General features: G+C 55.9%; 1 protein-coding gene across 2 annotated transcripts in view; it reads right to left on the bottom strand.

Annotated features, from left to right (window-relative positions):
• CERS4 (ceramide synthase 4) overlaps positions 1-14,022 on the bottom strand; it is a 32,412-nt gene extending 18,390 nt beyond the window's left edge. Inside the window, exon 1 of one of the 2 annotated variants that reach the window (XM_045991992.1) lies at positions 13,775-14,022. Coding sequence is in view for 1 of the 2 variants with exons in the window: in XM_045991991.1 (XP_045847947.1) it covers positions 13,301-13,305 (5 nt within the window). In the remaining variant the exon portion in view is untranslated. Of the gene's footprint in view, positions 1-13,300; positions 13,477-13,774 lie in introns of those variants that run through there. The other variant, XM_045991991.1, reaches the window with a different exon arrangement.
• Positions 14,023-15,059: the final 1,037 nt, after the last annotated feature.

Consider the following 15,059-nt stretch of genomic DNA (forward strand, 5'->3'; position numbering starts at 1 on the left):
AGAGGGAGAGAGAGAATCTTAGGTAGGCTCCATGCCCTGCACGAAACCCAGTGGGGGGCTCAATGTCATGGCCCTGAGATCGTGACCTGAGCTGAAATTAAGAGTCAGATGCTTAACCAACTATGCCACTCAGGTGCCCCCAATTATTAATTTTAGAAAAACGACCAAAGGAGGGGCACCCAGATAGTGCAGTTAAGCAACTGACTCTTGGTTTCAGCTCAGGTAATGCTCTTGATGTCGTGAGATCAAGCCCCATGTACAGCTCCGCGCCTTGGAGTCCACTTGGGATTCTCTCTCCCTCTCCCCATCCTGCTCATGTCTTCTCTCTCTGAACTAAATAAATGTATCTTTTTAAAAAATCACCAAAGGGGAAAAAAGAGGAGGAACATTATGCTCGTTGACTTGAGTGAGTGGGAGGGGGGCTCAGGGAGTTAAAAAAATAAAATAAAAGCAAAATGCGGGGAGCCAGTAATGGCCCCATATGTCATTTAGGCAATGGAAAAGCACCAGGAGAGCTCGGATTCCACTGAAGTCAGAGTCAGCTGCTTCAGACCATCCCCACTGGAGACAACCAGAAACCCTGGCCAACATACAGAAACAGACTACTTGAGAGTCCGGGTGCTGTGATGTCCCCACATGATAGCTACCAGCAGCATGGGACTATTTGAATTGCAATGAACTGCAATGAAACACAATTTCAAATTCAATTCCTCAGTTGCACACAGCAAAATTTCTCTGCTCAAGAGCCACACGTGGCTTGTGGCCACCAGATTTGTGCAGGTGTGGAACATTTCCATCCTTGTAGAAAGTTCTATCAGGCAGTACTGCTCTAGAGTGACCCCAAAGAGGTAGTAGTTGGAGGGGAGTCTATACCTGGCATATGGGAGGTGGGATTCCCATTTGTACTGCTCTTTGCTGGAAATAGGAACTGGCTTGAAAAATGAGAAGAGCCCAGAGAGATCACAATTGCTTAACAACAGGATGGAACATGAAGGAAGGGAGCAAGTCCGAAAAAGGAAGTTCCAAATTCTACACAAAAGGTCTGTGCACGTCTCCTGCTAAGCCATGAACCACACGTGTGCAGGGCAGACTCCAACCAGGCCAGCTAAGGTTAAAAGAAAGGAAGAGAGATTTCACCTGCCACCCACCACAAGGACAAAAGACTTTGGAGCCTGAGTCCAGATAGGTTAACTGCCTGATTTAAAAAAAAAAAAAAATTCAGTGCTCTCCAGAGGAACATAACAGAATCCAGAGTCTCCACGATAACATCTTGATGATGTCCAGAATACAACCCCAAATTACTTGATCTTTGGAGAAACAAGACAACACGAACCATACTCAAGACAGAAGGAAATTAACAGGGACTAACATTTGAGGTGACCAAGATGTTGGAAGGAGCAGCTGCAGATTTTGAAGCAGCTATTACGATCTATTCAAGGATGGGAAGGGAAAAAAAAGCTCCTAATGAACAAACAAATAAGAAACCTCAGTGGAGGGGTACCTGGGTGGCTCAGTGGGTTAAAGCCTCTGCCTGTGGCTCAGGTCGCGATCCCAGGGTCCTGGGATCGAGCCCCACATCGGGCTCTCTGCTCAGCGGGGAGCCTGCTTCCTCCTCTCTCTCTGTCTGCCTCTCTGCCTACTTGTGATCTCTGTCTAATAAATAAATAAAATCTTAAAAAAAAAAAAAAGAAACCTCAGGACATAAAACTCTCCCTCTCCCCATCCTGCTCATGTCTTCTCTCTCTGAACTAAATAAATGTATCTTTTTAAAAAATCACCAAAGGGGAAAAAAGAGGAGGAACATTATGCTCATTGACTTGAGTGAGTGGGAGGGGGGCTCAGGGAGTTAATAAAATAAAATAAAAGCAAAATGCGGGGAGCCAGTAATGGAAAGGTAAGGAAATATAAGAAAAAGGTAAGGTAAAGGAAAGGTAAGAAAAATGAACCAAATGTAGGGGCGCCTGGGTGGCTCAGTGGGTTAAAGCCTCTGCCTTCGGCTCTGGTCATGATCCCAGGGTGCTGGGATCGAGCCCCGCGATGGGCTCTCTGCTCCATGAGGAGCCTGCTTCCCTTCCTCTCTCTGCCTGCCTCTCTGCCTACTTGTGATCTCTGTCTGTCTAATAAATAAATAAAATCTTTTAAAAAAATGAACCAAATGTAAATTCTAAAACTGCAAAAATGCAATACTTGCAATTACAAAATCACACATGGGCTTGATAGCAATCAGAGATGATTGAAGAGTTAACAAATTTGGAGCTAGATAATAGTAAACATTCAAACTGAAGAACAGAGAAGAAAAAACAAAGATGGAATAGAAATGTGTCATCTGGTGGGGCACCTGGGTGCCTCAGTGGGTTAAGCCTCTGCCTTCGGCTCAGGTCATGATCTCAGGGTCCTGGGATCCTGAGAAAGCCATTGGGCTTTCTGCTTGGAGGGGAGACTGCTTCCCCCTCCCTCTCTCTCTGCCTCTCCTCCCCCCTCTCTCTCTGGCTACTTGTGATCTCTGTCAAGTAAATAAATAAAATCTTTAAAAAAAAAAGAAAAGGAAGAAAAAAAAGAAATGTGTCATCTGGGAGATGCCAGGCTGGCTCACACAGAAGAGCATGCAACTCTTGGTCTCGGCGTTGTGAGTTTGAACCCCATGATAGGTGCACAGATTTTAAAAGGAAAATTAAATAAATAAATAAACTTTGGGGCGTCTAGCTGGCTCTGCTAGTACAGCCTGTGAGTCTTGATGTCAGGGTTGTAAATTTTAGCCCCAGGTTGGGTGTAGAGATTATTTAAAAGCAAAATCTTTAAAAAAACAAGCACCATCTGGAAATAGTGGTGCCATCGGCACAAAGCTGTGAAGGGACTTAGGGCTACTAAGTAGCGCCCTTAAAAATGGTTAAAATGATAAATTTTTAAAAATGGTAAATTTTATCTGTTGTATGTTTTACCACAATTGGGAAAAAAAAAAGTACACAGTCTCAGTGACCTTTGGGACTATCAGAAGATCTAACAGGCCCAACAAGAGAAAGGAAGAAGAACGTGGGCAGGAAAAAATATTTAAAACATATGAAGACTGTACTTTTTCCCACAGCTGCATATGGGCACATGAACTCACGGAAATAGGCCATAAGGATGTAGTCTATGCTCAGGCGTTATTGCACCAGGAAGTCAGGGAAGGGAGGACCTGGTCTGCTTGTTTTGTGATTCACTGATTTTTACAAGGAATGTTTCACAGCGACGTCAATTTTTACTGTTTTATTATTTTTTAAAATTTTATTTATTTGAGAGGTAAAGAGAGAGAGAGAGAGCAAGTGAGAACACAAGACCGGGGGAGGGAGAAGCAGCGTCCCTGCTGAGCAGGGAGCCCGACACGGGGCTTGATCCTAGGATGCAGGGATCATGCCCTGAGCCAAAGGCAGCCACTTAACCAACTGAGCCACCAGGTGTCCTAATTTTTAAATTGGGGTCAAATACAAATAACATAAAAATATGCCATCTTAACTATTTCTATGTGTACAGATCGGTGGTATTAAGTATGGTCATATCATTGGGCGACCATCACTGCCATCCGTCTTGTGAAACTGACACTCTGTCCCTATTAAACACTAACTCCCCATTCCTCCACCCCGACCCTTGGTCACCTCTACTCTGCTTTCTGTTTCTATGGATTTGATGACTCTAGGTCCCTCCTGTAAGCGGAATCATACAGTGTGTCCTTCTGTGTCTGGTGTCCCTCACCGAGCATAATGTCCTCAAGGTCCATTCATGTTGTAGCAGGTGTCAGACGTCCTTCATTTATTTATTTATTTATTTATTATTTTTTTTTAAAGATTTTATTTATTTCTTTGACAGAGAGAGAGATCACAAGCAGGCAGAGAGGCAGGCAGAGAGAGAGGAGGAAGCAGGCTCCCTGCTGAGCAGCGAGCCCGATGCGGGGCTCGATCCCAGGACCCTGAGATCATGACCTGAGCCGAAGGCAGCGGCTTAATCCACTGAGCCACCCAGGCGCCCCTATTTATTTATTTTTAAAGATTTTATTCACTTGACACAGAGAGAGAAATCACAAGTAGGCAAAGCAGCAGGTGGGGGATGGGGGGTGGGAAGCAGGCTCCCCGCTGAGCAGAGAGCCCAATGTGGGACTCGATCCCAGGACCCTGAGATCATGACCTGAGCCAAAGGCAGAGGCTTAATCCACTGAGCCACCCAGGCGCCCCCAGAATGTCCTTCCTTTTAAGGCTGAATAGGAGTCTAGTGAGTGTAATATCAAAGGTGACTTTTTAAACAGAAAATCGTATTAGTACAAAACGAAAATAAAGGTTTCCGCTGAAGGGGGGGTTGGTGGAGGAGATATGGGCTCAGAGGCGACATTTCCAGCTGTCCACCAGCTCCCCGCCCCAGCTCATCGTTACGAAACTGGTTCCCAAACACCACCATCGCCTCTAGTAATGTCACTACCCACCTTCCAGGGCGGAGACAACCGTGGGTTCCAGGTTGCACTCTGATGGCACCTGCTCCACCCAACCTGGTCTAACATCTGCCCTACTCTTTCCCACCAGCTGGCCCCTGGGCCCCTCTGCCACTTCCTGGTGACGGCATAGACGGAGGCAGGTTCAGGTAGGGCCAAGGAGCACCCAAAGCCAGGCTGCTTTCTGGGACAGCAGGCCTTGCCCACACCTGTAGCAGGGATTGCCCAACGTACCTGGAGTGCTGGTACTAGGCCAGGGGCCACCCAGAGAGGTTTACCCGCGGCAGGCCCTGTGCCAGTGCCCTGCCTTCCTACCTCGGAAATGTTAGACATGCCCCAAGGAAGAGGCTGTCAGCATCCATATTTCCTTTTTCCTTTAGAGAGAGAGAATGAGTGTGCGCTGGGGAAGCGGGGGAGACGAGGAGGGGCAGAGGGAGAGGGAGAAACTCTGCAGGAGGCGTCATGCCCAGCACAGAGCCCCACGCTGGGCTTGATCTCATGACCCTGAGATCATGACTTGAGCTGAAATTAACAGACACTCAACCCACTGAGCCACCCAGGTGCCCCAGCGTCCCTATTTCATGGATGAACTGAGTCTCGGGGACCCTGAGTCATCTACCCAGGGTCCCACAGCTGCCCCTGAACTCTGCTCTATACCACCAGGCATTCCAGATGGACCCAGGCTCGCAGAACCTCAGCAACTCTGCAGCTCCTCTGGCATTCTTGGAAAGCAGAACCTGCCCTGTGAGCCCGGGCTCCACTCCATCTCCACCTGTCTGCTTTGCACTCTGCCTAGTTCCCTGGGGACACACGCCCCCCCCTTTCCATGGCCAATCGCAGTGGCCAATTCTTTGTCTATGTATTCATGACCCCGATTGCATATGGGACCCCTTGTCCGCCCCTCCTTCCAAGAACTGTAGCGTCCTGGTTCCCCTCTCTGCTGTTCTGTCTCTAATCCACGCTGGTTTTCCTCCCCTTTGGCCCCCAATCCAGTCCTGGACCCCCACTGCCATCTGCTGTGCCTGGAAATCGCACCCACCTGGGACCTGCCAGGGCGCAGGCGCACAGTGGGTTTCCGATTCCTGCAGCTCCCAGGTATCTCCCCCAACAAACCTGCTGAGCCGGGAGCACCTGACTGCTCCTTGCCCAGACACACCACCATCAAGATCAAGTCACCCTGCACCAGAGTGTGCACTCTTCCTCCCTGGGCTTCTTGGCCAAGGTCCCACCTTCCACCCAGCCTTTGCGGACAGGAATCTGGGAGTTGTCCCGGAGTCCACTGCGCACAGCCGGGCTGCTCGGCCCCTCCTCGCCTGCTGCGTCCGCCTGCCACGTGACCACCGAGCGGGTCCCTTCCCACTCATGGTCCACAGCGGTGCCCTCCCCTCTCATGTCACTAACTGGGGCTTTCTCCCTGGGCTTCCAGCCTCTGGATTTTGCCCGGGCTGCCCTTCTAACCTAAGAATCACAGCCTTGGCTTGAAATTCTGCAAACGTTCCTGCCCCCTCCCCCCCCCCCCCCCCCCCCCCCCCCGCCCACAGCGCTGTGCCCAGGCTGTTCCCCCTACCAGTAATGCCCTTTCTGCCTGCCAAATGCCTTCCGCTTCTTCAAGACTCTGTTCTCACCCTCGTTGGCCAGGAAGCCCTGCCCAGTGTCCCTGGGCCGGACTGGGGACCCTCCCCTCCACCCCCCCCCATACCTCCCACAGCCGGGTCACTCTTCGGCCCCCAGCCTTTCTCATCTGTGCACTATGCACACACCAATCTCCTCCGAAAGGCTCTTTGTTTTTAAGCATGTTTATTTTCAGAAGAAACTTTCCCTCCCTCTCCTAAAGAGAAAGTCAATGTCACTGCCCGAGAGTAGCCATAAGACAGATACAGTGAAAACAAGATGACATTCAGTCCTGGCCAGAGCTGGATGCCGGCGAGGCTGCCAGTCCAGTTGGTCAGAGCTCTCCTGGTTCGAGGGGGGAGGGTGGCAAGTGCCTGTCACCTAGGCCTTAAGATACAGTGGGGGTGTGGGCGGCTCCAGCTAGGAGGTCGCCAGAAGGGAGCCAATTCTGTGACCCCTCCTTGAGCGTGGGCTGTCCTTGGGTTTCAAAGGTGAAGGAAATGTTGCCCCAAGAGCTCCTCAGTGGCTGAGACAGGGCTGGGTAGGGACATCTTCAAGGGCGGGGGGGGGGGGTCGAGGACATTGGGGTGGACAACTGATCTGGGAACTCCCTGCCTGGGCAGGAATTTGGGGACATGCAGCCCAGCGGTGGGTGGGGCCAAGAAGAGACCTTGTGGGTGAATTCCAGATGTGGGACTCCGAGAAGGTGCCTTCTGAACGCAAAAAGGGGTGATGATGGGGAAAGGCAGGGCCTTGAGGGCTCTGGAGCCCCAGCACCCCTGGCCACTGCCTCCCTGCCCCCGCTGCCACGCTTCTGAACGTGGGCCCATGCCCTTGTCCAGGTTCCGGATCACACAGCTGCCAACCCTGAACTTCAGGTCCACACACCTGGGCAGATCTGCTCCTGGGGGTGGTCTTCTGGCCAGCAGCCCCTTCTGTGAAACTCTCACCATCCTGTCTGCCTGCCCAGAAAGGGGATGGAGACTGTGCGGGGCACCTATGAGAGCTGGTCGCCCTCTGGGGGCCTGGGCTGGGGTCCCAAACCTCACGGGGTAGGCAGAGAAGGGCCCCCCCTGCCAGAATGCCAGGCTGTCCGTGGGCCCTTTAAGGACCAGAGGTGTTTGCGTAACTAGAGGCCAAGCTGCACTTCCTCTCCGATGATGACCATGACCAACCGTTGAGGGCAGCCCCTCCTCTCAGATGGGAAGCACACAGATGCGGCCGGGGGTGCAGGCAGGCTGAGCGCTCGTCCCCACCCTCAGCAGCACACAGCTCAAAGGACAAGCCTCCCTTCCCCCCTGACCTGGTCGCCCCAGGGACCTCCTGTAGACACCACCCACCCACATCCACGGTTCTCAGCCAGGGTCCGTGGCCAGATTCCCGGGGTCCGGTCGGGTTTCAGGAACATCACTCTAATGCAATCCCCGGATATCTCCTCGGCCTGAGTCACTATTCTCCGTTCCTCCAACCCTTCAAAGTAAGCAGCCTGCCTGTTGCTGCTTCTTGGAGGCCTTCCGAGGCTTCCAGGCTGCCCCATGGGCTCTCCATTTGGTCTGCTTTATTTTGCCTTGTAACGATGTACCTCTATCTATCTCCCCAAAGAACGGGGCGGGGGGCTGTGGGAGGGCAGTCAGCGGGGTCCGATTCCTGGCTGTGTTCACTGCCAGCTCCAACTCGGGCCTCGGTTCCAGCAAGACCTCCTCAGAAGACAAGACCCAGGTTACACCAGCACAGGTGAGGCAATGAAGAATGCCTTCGCCAGCTACAAAGAAGATGCTACTGAAATGTACAAAGGGCAGCGCTTCCAGAATATTTCAGGAATAATAGAGGCATCCAGTCTGCGTGTTCTGGGCAAGAATGAGCTACTCCAGATGAAAGCCAGTGGCTTCAAATGTCCACGTAGTAATGGTTTCTAAATATTCTCCGCCCGATCTCTAGGCAGTATTTGAGCAATGCCGTGCAAGTGACTTATGTACCAGTTGGATTTCCCAAGGTCCCAAGGCACCTCTTCACCTATTTCCAAAGTTTAATCGGTGTGTTTACTCAGTCCTACCTCTACCGCCCAAGGCTGAAACAGGTTGAAACAGGTAAGCGGCTCCTGCCCCCTCTGGCTTGCTCCTGTCTCAATCCAGAAGTTACTGCAAGCATCTTTGACATGTCATCAATGCCAAAGCCAAGGCTCTGACAGGTACCCGCGGCCCCACCCTCTCTGGAAAGTGCTCTGAAAATCCACAGCCCCAACGGCTAGCTTCACCGAATGTGGGACCAACCACTCAGGCATGTAAGTGAGAGACCTCGTTCCCTGAGCCCGTCCCACAGGCTCTTGGATTTAATGAGCGATTCCTATTCCCTGCATCGCAGTATTTCTTGGGAGTTATATACATTTCAGGGAGAAAAAAAAGGCTACAAGCTTCAAAATTCACCACCCGTCCTTTGCCAGGAAGAGCTACCCTAGAGGAAGCATGGACATGGGTATAACCTGGCACTCCCCTCCGAGGACCACCCCAGTCTGCAGACCCGACTCTCAGTGGAGGAAAAACCGGACGTCAGTGTTAGAAATGAAGCATCCTAAAGGGTCACGGCATTTGCCCGGGGTTCATGGTCTATCAAAAAAATCTCCTTCTTACTCAAAAGTGAAAGCTTTGAAATCTATGAAGAGGGGGAAAAAACAGGACCTCCTTAGAAAGGCTCTGCCCCCCTCCCCCCACACTCAACATGTTTGTGGAAAATTCTAGAAATATGTCAGGGAAAGTTCTAAGTGTCCTGCCTCAGGGTCTAAATTGCCACCAGCTGCTTCTGTCATCCACATTTTGCAGCTGTGTAAACTGAGGCACAGAATCACCCAAGGGCACAGAGGAGGAGGCAGGGGGCTGGGATCCAAAGGTTATCCCACCCGTCTCCAAAGGCTGCCTCCTTGTCATTGCTGCACAAACACTGTGTGCCTGGAGCTGAGGTCCAGGACAGGACCAAATACTATACATTTTATTAATTGATTTCATTATGCCCCATAGTGAAGAGAAAAACAGGATAGGGAAAAGAGATCAGGAATTGGGCAGTGGGGGCTGTGATTTTTAAACGGGAAGGTCAGGATGGTCTCCTTAAGAAGGTGATGCTTGAGGGGCGCCTGGGGGGCTCGGTCGGTTAAGCATCTGCCTTCGGCTCAGGTCATGATCCCTGGGTCCTGGGATAGAGCCCTGCATCGGACTCCCTGCTCACCTGCGATAGAGACCCGCATTGGGCTGGCTCCCTGCTCAGTGGGGAGCCTGCTCTGCAACCCCGGCTGTTTCCCCAGCTAGGGCTCTCTGGCTCTCTCTCTCTGTCAGAAAAATAATAAAATCTTTAAAAAAAAAAAAAAAAAAAGGTGATGCTTGAGAAGAGAGATGAGGAAGCCATGGGCATAGACCACTCCAGACAAAGGGAACAGGCTGTGCAAAGGCCCTGAGGCTGGGCCACGGGCAGGAGCTTCAAGCGATCCAGACGAAGCCCACAGGGCTGGAACAGAGGGGCACGTGGGAAGAGGTGAGGACAGGGAGGTGACAGCCGTATAATAAGGCCACCCCAGTTAACATCACTGATGGAAAAATGAGATCCAGAGGCCAAAGTCTGCAGAGCTTGTCCTGTGTACTCGCCCCTTCTGTCTCTGTCCTTGTCCCCTGAACCTAAGAGGGGAGTCAGTCTCCCTCGCTCCAGCTGTAGCTCCACGGTGCCTGCCAGGATTACTGTCATAGCTGAGCCAGGGCCAAAGGGAGCTGCCCTGAGGCGCACCCATCCCCAGTTTGGAGAGGGGTGGGGTGGGGAGGACAGTGGCAGCCACAGGGCCCTGGCTCAGTGGGACCGCGGATCTCCCTTCCAGAATCCAAGTGTCTGAATCCTCTCATTAAAGCATCTGAAGCTGTAAGGTTTGGGGACACGCCTGGGCCCGTGGTGAGGGTGAGAAGGGGGACAAGATCCAGGCAACCAGGCCCTGGGGGGGGGGGGGCTGGGTCCTTTCTCCTCCACCTGGAAAGCGAGTGTTGGCAGGCTGATGGCGGGACCATCCTCGATATACAGTTGCATTGGGTTTTGCCACCTGCCATTTCTGTCCCCTCCCTGAGAGCATCCTGTTCCATACTGAGCTCTGTGCCCTGTCTGGCCTGCCCACCAGGTCACTGCTGCTGCCCACCCACTCTCCCCGCTGTCTCCTCCCTGCTTCTCTACCCCCTACCTGTGCCCTCTCCCTGGCTGCTTCACTTCCTCGGGGAAGTCTTCAAGGTCAGCGAAGCCCCCATCATGGGAAGGGGTAGACTTGTCCACCGGGAAAAGGGGTGGAGTCTCTTCCTTCCTCCTGCCAATCTCCTGGGCCACCAGGGTTCCAGGAATGACCCCTGCACTTAGGGGACAAAGTACCCCGCAAACTGCAAAGCAATGGGGCTCCACAACCTCTTATCCTTCAAGCCAGGACCCTCCCAGGGTCTGCTGTCGTGGGACTGGGGCCCCCTGAGACCTTCGCTCTCTTCCTCTGCCCCTCTGCCCACGCTCCCCCTTGCTCCCTCCGATCCAGCCATGCTGTCCTCCTTGTTATACCTCCAACATGCCAGACCAGGTCCTGCCTGAGGACCTTGGCACATGCTGGTGCCTCTGCTTGGACTGCCCTTCCTCCAGATGTCCACCTGGCTCTTCCTCATCCTTCAGGTTTCACACCCATATGAGCAGCATGTATAAATGACAGACACGGGGGTAGACAGAGGTGGGAACGGGGACGGGGGGACAAGCACAGGCCAGAGGAGCTCTCTCCAGGGTGTGGATGGCCAAGCCCCTCCTCAGATTCACAGTCATGGGATCCTGGAGCAAAAGATGGGATTGGGAGCCCAAGATGGGGTAGGGAGAGAGTTAAGCTCCTGCCCCTTCATTGTGGGGAACTGGTGGGACCGTCTCCTATTAACAAAGGTATGAAGTCGAGATCGAAGGAGGAGAAAGACCTCCTCTATGCCACTCTGGTCTGAGCCCATTCAAGTGTGGCAAAAAAGGGCCCATTCTGAATGGCTTGGGGTGGGCAAGACAGCCAAGTAAGGGAGGAAGGAGACCCCTCTCACTGAATTATTCAAGCAGAGGATGCAGAAATGCAGCTGAGCTGACATTTCCTCCCTTTTGAAGCCCTTGCTCCCTGGCTCCTGGCTTGCCACCTACTGTTTCCCTGCACCCTCTCTCTGCCCAATTCCCCCCAGGTGGGGATGTCTCCCAAGCTCCAAGCTTGCTCCTTCAAAGCCCACCCTGCACCTCGCATCCGCCTGGGTGTCTAGCAACATCACAATTTTCAGACGCACCTGAACCTGCTCCCCAATCAGCCACCACTGGCGCTCTCTCCAGGATCCCGACACTTCTTCATCCCCGCCTCCACCTGGACCAGCGAGATTGCTGCTGGGCTGGTCTCTTAGCTTCTCCACATCTCTGTACCCTGATCTCTCCGCCCGGTTCACTCTGAATCATCCTTAGTAACCCGCCAATGATCACCTCCTCCAAGAAGCCTTCCCTGGGGAGGCTCACCCCGGGATGAACCAGCCACACTCCTCCGGGCTCTCCCCCCAGACATCCAGGCATCTGGATGCTTATTAGCATTCAGGTGCTTATTAGCAGCCGGGTGCTGTGCTCACCTCTGCGGTGATGACTGCTATTAGTCCCATTTTACAGACGAAGCAGCTGAAGCAAGGAGGTGAAGTCACTAGCCTGCGGGCACCGAACTCAAGCGGGCAGGACAAGGTCAGAGGCAGCCTCCAGAGAGCGGGAGAGAGGACAGCCTGTGGTGCCCAGATAAGAGGAGACTGTCCCCAGGCGCCTGCTTTCCTGTGGGCATCCCGAGGGTGTTGGGAGGCCCATTCCTGCCCCCCCCCCCCCCACGTCCTGGCCAACTAGCCCAGGGGCTCCTGTGCCGAGTGATCACTCCAAGCCAGGCGCTGGGCCAACCGAACACTTTACACGCCTGACTCACTCCATCTGCAGAAGGCCCTGGTCTGGAGGTGGGCACAGTTACACAGCGCCCCCATTTCTCAGAGCAGGAAATGGGGGCTCATTACTCTGTGAACTCCTGCTGGCTCTGGTGCCCTCCCCCAGTCTCTTGAGGCCACTGGGATCAGCCAAGCCCTTTCCTAGCCAAGGCTTCCTTGGATCAGCACAACACTCCCAGGGATAGGTTCTACTGACCCATTTTACAGATGGGCAAACTGAAGCTCAGAAAACTTTCCCCCGGGTCACGAGGCCAGTTCCACCACCAAGTGTACCAGCTCATTTCTACAGCCTCTTCGCTCCCCTCTCAAGACACCTCCACTGGGAGCAGGTGAGCTGGGAAAGCAGGCAAGGAAAGTCCCAGCTTGGCCTGTGGGGACTCAGGTGTGCCGAGAGAGTCTCCTGGCACCCATGCCCCGGCCACGTTTATTCATGGCAGCTGCTCTTGGAACGGGCCTGAGTGGAGCCTGGGGACCCTGGGAGCTTCAAAGGCAACCCCACACTCCAGAATGTCTTTCTCTGACAGCCTCCCTAAAAGAGATTCAGGTCACTAGACTGGAGCCAGCTTGACCCCTGCACTGGGCCGCCGGAGACCTTGCCTGGGTGTGGAGTCTGTCTCCGGCTCCGGGAGCCTCCCTGGTCAGGTGGCATTTCACAGGTTTTGCAAGTCAGACTCAGCCACGACGGCCCCACCCCACCTGCATCTCCCTCAGTTTCCCCATCTCAACAAGGAAAGGCCTATGCATACTCCCGGCTGCCAGCTCCAGAAATCTCCGCTCGGGTTCCTTCACGCCCCACTTCTGAGCAGGCAGGGAACGCAGAGGATGTTCTTCTGCCAAAACGCACCCCTCCTCCCCGCGTCACCCCCTTTCCACCACCCCTTCCGGTGGGGGCCAAACCAGCAGCCTCCTGCCGGGTTTCCTCCCAGCCCGCCCCCGCACAGCAGGGGCTCTTCCTAAGACACAGCAGGACCGGGTTACTCACTTTGCTCTGCGCCGCCCCCCGTGACCCCCCCAGACTTGAGAATGGAATCCACTCTCTCCCCGCCATCTTCGAGGCGCGGGCCAACCTCTTCCCACCTCCAAGCCTCCCTCCCGGAGCTCCAGCCAAGCTGGCCTCTTTTCTGCCCTGCAAACACACCACGCTGGGCCCTGCCTCAAAACCTTGTCGCTTCCTGGGCCTCAAAAGCCCTCGCGGGCTGGTCCACTCGGGCCCGGATGACACCCTCTCGGAGAATCGCTCCCTGACCCTTACTCCATCTCCCCGAGGTGTTGTCCTCCCCGCACTCGGCGCGGGCTGGAGTGATCGCAGCCTGTTTACGCGGTGGCTGGCCGTCTACGCAGCCGGGCTGCGAGGTCAGGGCCGCGGCTGCATCCCCGGCGCGGGCACGTCGGTGGCGCCCAGCAGGTACTCCGCATGGTTTCCCGGTGCCCGACCCACACTCGCCGCGCGCCGCTCGCGTCCACACGCCCGGACTCCCCCGCGTCGCCGCGCCGGCTCGCCCCGACTCCCTCCGGCCCGTTTCGCAGCGTCGTCCCCGCGCTCGCGGCGCGCCGACCCTCGGGGAAGCGGGTCTCTCCAGGGGCGGCGGCGCGGGCCTGGGACCGGATGAGAAGCCCCGAGAGGCCGCCCCGGGCGGGGGGATGGGGGCCGGGGCCGCCATGGCCGCGGAGGCGGGGCCGGGGCTCGCCGCGAGGGCGGCGTTCGGGGCGCGGGGCGCTCGCTTACCTGGGGGCACGGCAGGGGCGGGCGGCGGACGCGGAGAGGAAGCAGCGCGCGCACCCCGCACGCGGCCGCGGGACTCTGCTCCCAGCGCGGCCTCCGCCGTGGGGCCCGGCGGTAGGCTGGGGTTGGGGGGGACCGGGGCGGGGCCTGGAGGGGCGGGGCCGGGGCGGGCCCCGGCGGGACGCGGGGTCCTGGCGGGGCTCGGCCCTCTCCGCCAACGAGACCGCTTCCTGGACCCCCGCCCCGCGCCGCCGGGCCTAGCTCCGCCCCCAGGCCCGCCCCCGCCCCACCCCCGGCACGCCTCCCCCGGCCCGCCTCCCCCGGCCCGCCCCCGAGGCCCGCCAGGAGGCGCGCTTGGCGGAGATCCAGCCGCAGGTCTTCAGCCTGCGCCTTATCTCTCGCCTTTGAACCCCGCGCGGCCCGCGCTCAGTCTGGCCCACGGTTCTGTTCCGTTCGCGGCACGTCCGTCCGATCCCCTCCCGGGTCCCCTCTTCTTGCCTGGCTCTGACCCGCCCGTCCGCATACACACGGCTCGCGCCCTGATCCGCGGGACCTCGCCGCGGGGCGTTGCTGGGGGACGCCCGCACTCCGTCTCAGGCCTCAGAGGCCCCCTGGGGTTCCCCAAGCCTGGAGACGTCTCCCAGCTCGCAGGCCAAGACGCCCCAGTTCGTGGTTGGTGAGGCCGAAGCGTGCGCAGCAGCCAACTGCCCGCTTGGGAGGTTGGGAGTAGAGGCGGACAGCCAGGCCGACCCTGGTGGGGTGCAGGGGTCAGGAGGCAGAGCTGTGGAGAGGGGCAGCGTGGGTGGTGGCGCAGCGTAGCCCGGGGCCCTCTCTTGTCAGGTGGAAGCGAACGTGGCCCAGGATCAGCAGCGCCGGGGAGCTGGGAGCCTGAGCCAGCCTCAAAGGGAAGACTATCCTGGACGAGGCAGAGGTGGTCTGTGAACTCCTCCCTGTGTCCCACCTGGGGGGCTCATGGTCCAGCTGCTCTAGGCTGAAGGGAAGGGGTTCCAGAGCGGCTAGGCCACCCATCTCCTCATCTGGAAAAGCGGCTTCACCTTTGGACAACAAGCCTCTCCGTAAAGCAGATCCAGGGCAGGTGGGGGAAAGCCCCGCCTTCTTGGCTGTGGGGCCCCAAGCAAGTTGCTTCACAGGCCGAGGCCTGATTTCTACACGTGGGATAGAGATCCTGCGCCTCCCAACCCAGCTTCGCGTCTTTCGCACCTGCTGTTTCCTCCTCCAGACTGTGATTTCCCTTTTCAAATGTGTGCATCCTTCTCCCTCAGGCCTC

This window comes from Meles meles, chromosome 20, assembly GCF_922984935.1.
Source record: "Meles meles chromosome 20, mMelMel3.1 paternal haplotype, whole genome shotgun sequence".
Classification (NCBI taxonomy): domain Eukaryota; kingdom Metazoa; phylum Chordata; class Mammalia; order Carnivora; family Mustelidae; genus Meles; species Meles meles.